At 55.8% G+C, this 8550-nt stretch overlaps 1 protein-coding gene across 4 annotated transcripts in view; it reads right to left on the bottom strand.

Annotated features, from left to right (window-relative positions):
* Positions 1-4652, bottom strand: part of CRTC1 (CREB regulated transcription coactivator 1) — a 45648-nt gene extending 40996 nt beyond the window's left edge. For 2 of the 4 annotated variants that reach the window (XM_066205704.1, XM_066205703.1), the window contains exon 1: positions 4481-4641. In XM_066205704.1, coding sequence (XP_066061801.1) covers positions 4481-4606 — 126 coding nt within the window. In that variant the 5' untranslated portion in view covers positions 4607-4641. Of the gene's footprint in view, positions 1-2162; positions 3153-4480 lie in introns of those variants that run through there. The other 2 variants (XM_066205702.1, XM_066205705.1) reach the window with 2 other exon arrangements.
* Between the last annotated feature and the right edge of the window lie 3898 nt (positions 4653-8550).

Below are 8550 nucleotides of genomic sequence, written 5' to 3' on the forward strand. Positions count from 1 at the left end.
CACACAGAAAGGTTTTTTGGTTTGTTGGGGTTTTTTTTGTCCAGCAGCAGCTGCGCTGTGTGGGAGTGATGGGACAATCAGGAAAAAAAAAAAAAAATAATAATCATGGTCTCCTTTAAAAAAAATAAAAATAAATCGATTTAAAAACCTACCCAAAGCTGCTTGGGGTCTGCCAGGAGAAGCAAAGTGCAGGTTCCCAGGATGGCAGAGCAGAGCCCCGTGTTTACCTTGGACAGCTCAGGCAGGCTGAGGGAAGCCAAAGGCTTGCACAAGAACACAGAGATTCTTTGTGCCCTGGCAGGTCCCCTCTGCCTCTCACCCCGCTGCTTTTCACAAACATTCTTTCAAAGAATCAAGGGCTCTGCTGGCTCACCTGGCCCGTGATGCCACAGCCCCAGGTGGAGGCAGCTCAGGGGGTTCCAAAATCCTGCTCCATGACGGCCACAAAGGTGCCAGGACAGGAGGAGACGGCCTCAGGCTCTCCAGCAGGAATTTCTGCATGGGAAAGGTGCTCAGGGGCTGCCCAGGGGGGTTTGGTGTCCCCAGCCTCGGTGGGGACACACCACAGGTTGGGCTGGGAGAGCTTTTCCGACCTCAGCCATCCAGGAAATTCATCCCACCCCTGGGTGAGAACAGATGGAGCCCAAAACACTCAGCGGTTGGCCTGGGAACGTGCAAACTCAGGGTTCAAACTTTGGGAAAGTTAATGGTAAGAAAAAAATACCCTCCGGAGTTGGAAAAATTCACGTTTTTGCTGGGAGGGAAATTCACTTTTACCCTGAGCTGCCAGCTGGGAGCATCAACCTCTGTGCTAGGAGGGCTCAGCCCTGTTTTTGATGCATTTCTTTAATATCTCTCAGACATTCAAAACCATTCTTACGTCACCAGGAATTTCTTTTGTATCACATTATTTAATAAAAACCTGCTGAGGACATCAGGAGCCACTGCAGCTCTGTATCATCATCATCATCATCATTAGTGTTTCTCATTTTTAAAAGCAGATTAGCATTCCTGATTTAACTAAGCTTTTAAATACTGTTTTGCATATTATCTACATCCAACGCTGAGCTGGGGACGTACAAAGAGACATTTTGATCTCTTCTACAGGAACCAGAGAGCCCCCGAGTGTCTCGTTTTTAAAGACAAATTTTGTGGCAGGGGGGACGCGTGTGGGTTTTACACACGCCCCATCACAAACTGTGGGGTTGGACTTCATTTTGATCTCAAAGAAAAACAGATCTGTGCTGTTACAACAGATTCCAAAAATTCAACGGCAACAGGATTTTGTGTTCAAAAATTAGCCGGGTTTAAAACATCAACACCGACTTTTGAGCTCAGATTGGTTTCAGGAACTCAACAAAAGCCACGCAGGACTTTGGGTGACACCTAAAAACACACAAGCAAAGGGCGATGAAATTTTTGCGCCACGTTTCCAAACACGGAATTAATGGCTTTAATTCCCTGGGTTTCCTCCAGGGCAGGTGGGGCTGGGAGGCAGCACCCACTGGCAGCTTTTTGGAGGTTGGGGGGGTCTTTTTTTTCCCCCCAGGGTGAGACTGCAAGGCCCATCAGAGAGAGCTCAAGCACAGCTCTGGCTGAAAGCCCCCAAAATTAAATGAGTTTATGTGAATATTTTTTTTAAAAAAAAAAGCAATCCTGGAAACCTGAGAAAATCTCCAACAAGAAGCATTCCTAAAACGCAAGTCACAAATTGTCTTTAAAATCTTATATTTTTTAGCATTTCAAGAGTCGCATATCGAAGGGCTCAGCACTATCAGCACGTTCATTTTTTTGGTTAATTACAATTTGAAAGGGCAGCAACAGCCTTGGATGAGTAAATAGCTGCATCAAAGCATCCCTGAGCTGAAAAAACCTGAGACAAGCCCTGGTAAACAAGCCCAGAAATCAGCGCAGCCCTGAAATTCCAAACCTCGCAGGAAAAAAAAAAAAAAATCAAGAAAAAAAATAATAAAAAAGGGAAGGAGGAGAGCCACAAACAAAACACAGGAGTCAATGTCAGAGAGAAAAAAAATAATAACACCCCCTCTCCTCTCCTCACCCACTTTGTTACTATGGGACTGGCAGAAAGCTCTGGATTATGAGCACCAAGGTCCCACTCACAAGACAATTAAGCAGCTCCAGAGCTTCCATCGACCACCCACCTCCGCTCTGCGCAAGGTCTGCGCCTCCCAGCAGAGCTGAAATGCCAAAAACTCCGCCGTGCCAGCTGAAAAACAGCACTCTGCTGCTCCACGCCACAGGGAAACCAAGTTGATTCTTTCTCAGATGATTTTTTTTTTTTTTTTTGGAGGGTAGTAAAGGAGGGGTTGGATCAGAAACTTAAAAAATCCCACACAACGTCGTAAATAGGTGGAGGATGACTATAGACAGAGAAGAAGTTCAGAATTCCTGCCTCTGCTCCGAGCAGTAACCCAACAATGAAGCAGACAAGATGGTAAACATTGCAAAAAGACAATTACTAATAATGAAAAGGCAACAGAAATTTTGGGCTGCTTCCACCAACTGAGTAAGGCGTTTTCAAACTGACAGCAACGTGCTGCCTGCCAAATGAAAATGAGAGCAAACAGCAAAGTTGTGCTTAACCCCTTTCTGCTTCTATGCTGCAGTTTTAAACCCCGATGAAATCATGGAATTTGAGAGAAAAAGTCCACAAAGGAGACATTTTGCTCAGCTCTCTGGTCAGTGTTTCCATCACTTCAGTACCCAGAACGCTGAGAAAAGTTATTCAGCTTGGGTTCTTCCCTCAAAACCAGGGTCTTGACAGTGTGACGGGTTTCCAAGGGCAAAACCTGGGTTAGGAGCGCTCGGATTTGGGAGAAACTGAAATGGGATCCAGGAGGAGCGATTCTGGATTCTGACTTCTCTTGCGGGAGGCGAGAGCTCAACGTGTGAGTTAACTGAAGGACAACCTGTAATTGTAGATTGCAAGAGCTCCCTCAGGAACACCCAGCTCTGGAGTGGCAGCAAGGACTGACCACTGAAGGCAAAACCCCGGGATGCTGAGGCACACAGGATGATTCCAGTGACTACAAACACCTCCAAATTCTCCTCACCCTGCTCCCAACTAACTCCAGCAGGAACATCCAACATCCAGGTGAGCACGAGCAGAGAGCTCCAGCCTCGCACCTTCCCGGGCAGGTGCCTTTCCTTCCCATCCAACCAGCAGCACCACCAATTCAAAACAAATATTTACCCTCTCCTGACACACAGGAATAAAAGGGAACCTTTCACTGCAAATCCAGCCGTGTGCGTTCTGTTGTTCTTGCACAGCTTCCGCCGCAAACGGGCTCGTAAATTTTCTCGAAGCAGTTAAAAAAAAAACAAAAAAACAAAACACTTGACACAAGCAGGTGAGAGGAGAACAGAACAAGCCCCTGACATCCCTGAATCTGGACCGAGAAAAAAGCATCTGGTGCCCGGAAAGCGCATTGGTTGTGCCGGGAATTTCTGCTGCTGGGCTTTGCAGAGACATCGGCAGCCAAGGGAGGCTTTGGGAGCGCAGCAATTTGCACCTACGACAAGCGGAGTGTAACGGGAACGACAGCGGGTCCGGCAGCTCCCGGCCCGCCGCCGCTCCGTGCCCACACCCGGAGCTCCGGGGGATGCTCCGAGGGAGCCCGAGCGGCGTCTGCCCCGGCTGAGGAACCGGGAGCCCACGGCAGAGTCCGGGGAACAAACCGCGACACCTGCTCGGAGCTGCGAGCCGAGCCGAGCCCCCGGCCTGTGCCGGGATGGGGAGATGGGAACGCTGCAGGCGAGGCTGGAGGAGCCGGGATCGCCCTCAGAGCCGGGACCGTCCCGGGATGAGGAACAGGGACCGCTCAGCCCGCGGGGATGGAAGCAGCAGCCCCTCAGAGCCCGAGGAAGGAACTGAGATCCCCTCAGAGCCGGGGCCTGTCCTGAGCTGATGGAACCGGGATCCCCCCTCAGAGCCGGGCCTGTCCCGGGGTGATGCAATTGGCATCTCCCCTCAGGCACCGGCAAAGCATCCGGGAGCCCGCTGCGACCCGGGGCCTGTCCCGCTGTGCCGAACCGGGACCCTCCTCAGCCCCCTGGCCGGGGACACGGGGCCGCCGCCGCCGCCCAGCCCGGCGCAGCCCCCTCCGGCCGTGCCGCGATGCCGCTGCCCCGACCCTCCGGCGGGCGGGCCCGGGGCCTGTCCCCGCGGCAGGTGTCGGTCTCCGGAGGATGCTGCGGGCCCGGTGGGCGGCGCGGGCCGGGCCCGGTGCCGCCAAACCGGGGGTGGGGGGAAAACGGGGGGCTGAGGGGGGGGGGGGGCCGAGGGGGCTCTACCCCCCCTCACCGGGCGCCGCCCGCCCCCGCCAGGGGGCGCTGCCCGCCCCGCCCGCCGCGCGCCGCCGCTGCCCCCGGCCCGAGGGGCTCCGCGGGGGGGGCGCCGCCCCTCACACCCGCCCCCCCCGCGCCCGCCTCGGCCGGGGGCGGCGGCGCCGAGTCTCACCCGGTGCGCGCGGGTCAGGCTCAGGTCCTTCATGACCTCCTCGAAGGCCGCCGTCTCCTCCGCCTGCTTCTGGTTGTGCAGCGCGATCTTCTCGCTGAATTTCCGCGGGTTGTTCGAGGCCGCCATCTTCCCCCGTCCGCATCCCCCTCCCCGCGGCCGAGGGGGGGCGACGCGCATGCGCCGGCCCAGGGAGGGGGGGCGGCCGCAGGGCGCGTGCGCGGCGGCGGCGGCGGGGCGGGAGGGGGCGGTGAGGGGGCGGAGGTTGCGCATGCGCGGCGCCGGGCGCGCGCGGGAGGGACGGCGAGGGCGGGGGCGCGCGCGCGCGTGCGCGGGGCTTCCCCCGGGGCGGGGGCGCGCGCGGGGCCCGAGCCTGGTCCCGGTCCTCGTCCCTGTCCCCATCCCTGCCTCTGTTCCTGTCCCCATCCCTGTCCCCATCCCTGCCTCTGTTCCTGTCCCCATCCCTGTCCTCCATCCCTGCCTCTGTTCCTGTCCCCATCCCTGCCTCTGTTCCTGTCCCCATCCCTGCCTCTGTCCCTGTCCCCATCCCTGTCCCCATCCCTGTCCTCCATCCCTGCCTCTGTTACTGTGCCCATCCCTGTCCCCATCCCTGCCTCTGTTCCTGTCCCCATCCCTGTCCTCCATCCCTGCCTCTATTCCTGTGCCCATCCCTGCCACTGTCCCTGTCCCCATCCCTGCCTCTGTTCCTGTCCCCATCCCTGCCTCTGTTCCTGTCCCCATCCCTGTCCCCATCCCTGTCCTCCATCCCTGCCTCTGCCCCGGTCCCGGTCCTTGCCCCTCTTCCTGTGTCTGTCCTAATCCCGATCCCAGACTTTGTCCCTGTCCCCATCCCTGTCCCGGTTCCAGTCCGTCTGTCCCCGTCCCTATACCTGTCCCTGTCTGCATACCTGTCCCCATCCCGGTCCCTGTCCCCTTCCCTGTCACGGTCCCGGGTCCCCATCCCTGTCCCGGTTCCAGTCCCTATCTGTCCTTGTACCTGTCCTTGTCCACATCCCTGTCCCCATCCCGGTCCCAGTCCTCATTCCTGTCCCGGTCCTGGTTCCAGTCCCTGTCTGTCCCCATTCCGGTCCCAGTCACTCTCCCCATCCCTGCCCCTCTCCTTGTCTCTGTCCCTGTTCCCTTCTCTGTCTCCATCCCCGTCCCTCTGTCCCTGTCCCGGTCCCTGCAAAATCGACTTTAGCGATGCTCCCACTTCACTGACATGAGGAAAACCCAGGAGGTGCCCGACTTGGTTTATCAGGATTTCATGCAAAAAAAAAATCACCTGGAACTGCAAAAAACCCGCCCTGAGTTCTCCTTCACGCCTTGATTTATTTCTTTTTTAACACCTTCAGCGTGGAAATCGGGCTTTGGACTCGTGATTGTCCGTCTGTCCTGAGGGATGGGCAGAGCAGAGCTGGGATTTGCCCCGGGATGTGAACCAGAGCAGGGTCACAGGACCCTGGATGCTGCTACATCAAGAGCCGGGAATAATTAACAATTCTCGCAGCTAATGAGCAGGGAGTTGGGAACAGGGTCCTGCCTTATCAGTGACACGGGATCTTCAAAGCACAAAAGGACCAACGGGGCTTTTATCGCGTCCTCGGGGGTTTTCCTGTCGAGTTGTCACCTCCTGCTGTTGTCACCTGGTTGTCCCTCGTCCCCTGCGGTGTCCCGCGGGTCCCTGCGCCCTTTGTCATGCCAGGGGTTGGTGCCAACGCAACCGGACCACGAGAAACTCAGCCAGAGGGAGAGAAAAGGCTGAGCCCGAGGACTAATTAACATGAGAAGAGAGAGAATCGATTAACCGGTGGATGTTAGAACAGTAATTAATAAAGAATCCCGTAGCTTGTAGCCAAGGAACTGCGATTTCTTTGCTAAAATTACTTGCGGGGTGGAGGTTTGAAACTCCTCGGGCTCGGTTTGCGGAAAACTTCCAGAAAACTTGCAGAATAAACTCCTTCCTAAAGCCGTCCCCGCGTTTGGAAAGTCCCCAAAGTGTCACCAGCGCGGTCCCCACCAGCAGACCCCACAGCGGTCACTTGAACGCCGATTTCTCCCCCAGTTATCCCGCTGGCGGATGGATGAATCCCCATCCCGGGATTAGCCGCAAAGTCACGTCCTGCCCTAAATCCCGGCTGCCAACTTGCACTCAACATTTTTACAACGCGAGCCGCGATACCATCTCGGCGAGGCTCCTCCAGCCCCTGGCAGGGCCAGCCCTTCCTCCCTCGCTCCTGGCAGATGTTGCTCCAAGCCCTTCCTCGCCTTTCCCCCCAGGAATAAACACCATTTCCCCTAAAATCCCCTCCGGCTGTGCGCACGAACCAGCTCGTGACCTGCCAAATTGGCCTGTCATGCTAAAAGCACATCAATCACCGAGATTTAACGGGGAGATACTGATGATCCACATTGTTTTCGCTCGAGGAGCCGAGACAATGATAAATAATTGGCGGGGTTGCCCTGGATTTCGTCCCGAAGGTGGTGATATCAAACATCTCCAGCCCCAGCTGCCGCTCTGCCTCTCCTGCAGCGCCGCAAAATGAAGTGCCTGAGATGGAGCTTGATAAATTCTCCCCTCTCTCGCATCTCCTGAGATGGGATCTCCACTCCTGGTTCGCGGGGAAGGAATGCAGATGGCCAGGGAGGCAAAGGGAGGGGGGCTGCAGCTTCCTCCCTTAAAAACCTCCCTTCGTTCTCATTGTTTCCCCGCGCAGCTTTATCAGATCGAATTCCAGTGTGAACCTGGAGCCCGCTTCCTGAAATCCCCACGTTTTACCCGCGTTTGCAGCAAAAACTTCGCTCAAAAGCCGCATTTGGGGCTGCTGGGACGTCTCAGGCACCCAGAGCCTCAGGTTTTGGGGTGGGTCTGGGGGCTGCTGCCCGTGCAGGTCCGGGTGAGGGCCGGGAGAGGCTTCACGGGGTGCCAGGATTCCTCCTTTCCCCAGGGAAGTGTGCCGTTCCATGGATCCTCATTTCTGCCTCACCTCGAGCACATCTGGGGCCATCTCTGAGCTCCGTCCCACCTGAACTGCCCCATCTCACCTGAACAGCTCCATCCCATCATGCCCATCTCACCTGAATTGCCCCATCTCACCTGAACAGCTCCATCCCACCTGAATTGTCCCATCTCACCTGAACAGCTCCATCTCATCATCCCCATCTCACCTGAACTGCCCCTTCTCACTTGAACAGCTCCATCCCACCATCCCCATCTCACCTGAACAGCTCCATCCCGTCATCCCCATTTCACCTGAACAGCTCCATCCCATCATCCCCATCTCACCTGAACTGCCCCAACTCACCTGAACAGCTCCATCTCACCTGAACTGCTCCATCCCACCTGAATTGTTCCATCTCATCATCCCCATCTCACCTGAACTGCTCCATCCCACCCGAACAGCTCCATCCCATCATCCCCATCTCACTTGAACAGCTCCATCCCACCTGAACAATTCCATCTCACCTGACCTGCCCCATCCCACCAGAAAGCCTCCCTTGGATCCCCCCAGGCAGCGGCTCCGGCTCCTCCCAGTCGGGTTTGGGAAGAGATTTTGGTAACTGAGGCTCCGGGGCAAACAAAGAACCCCCCGGGGGCCGGAGCTGCCGAAAATCCTCCTCCCCGAGCGGAGCGGGGCAGATGCGCTGCAGGGAGGAGCTGCTGCTTGCTGGGTTTTATCCCTCAGAACCTCCCTGGCAGACAAAATCCAGCTCCTTCCCTCCCTCAGAGCTTTCCCAGGGGAAGGCGTGAGGTTGAGGGACTCGCGCAACACCAGGGCAGCACTCTGAGGTTGTGCTGTGATCCTCAAATGAGCTGACGGTTCCTTTTTTTTTTTTTCCTTTTTTTTTTTTGCCTGCAGACACCAAGATTTTGATCTTTCACACTTCCTACTTAATGTTCCTGTTGACATTCCCATTATGCTCGGAGAAGAATATCCTCAGAGTCCCCAGTCATTCTGAACCCGGCTCCAAACCGTGCTCGGAGTAGGAAAACATTCTCTTGTTTCACTTGGAACCGGCGAAAAGTTCTTTTAATTTGAGATGTCCTTGTTTCCAGAGGGCAAATAAAAGCA

Source organism: Chamaea fasciata, unplaced genomic scaffold (genome assembly GCF_029207755.1).
Source record: "Chamaea fasciata isolate MVZ Bird 193981 ecotype frontalis unplaced genomic scaffold, bChaFas1.0.hap1 SCAF_28, whole genome shotgun sequence".
Classification (NCBI taxonomy): Eukaryota; Metazoa; Chordata; class Aves; order Passeriformes; family Sylviidae; genus Chamaea; species Chamaea fasciata.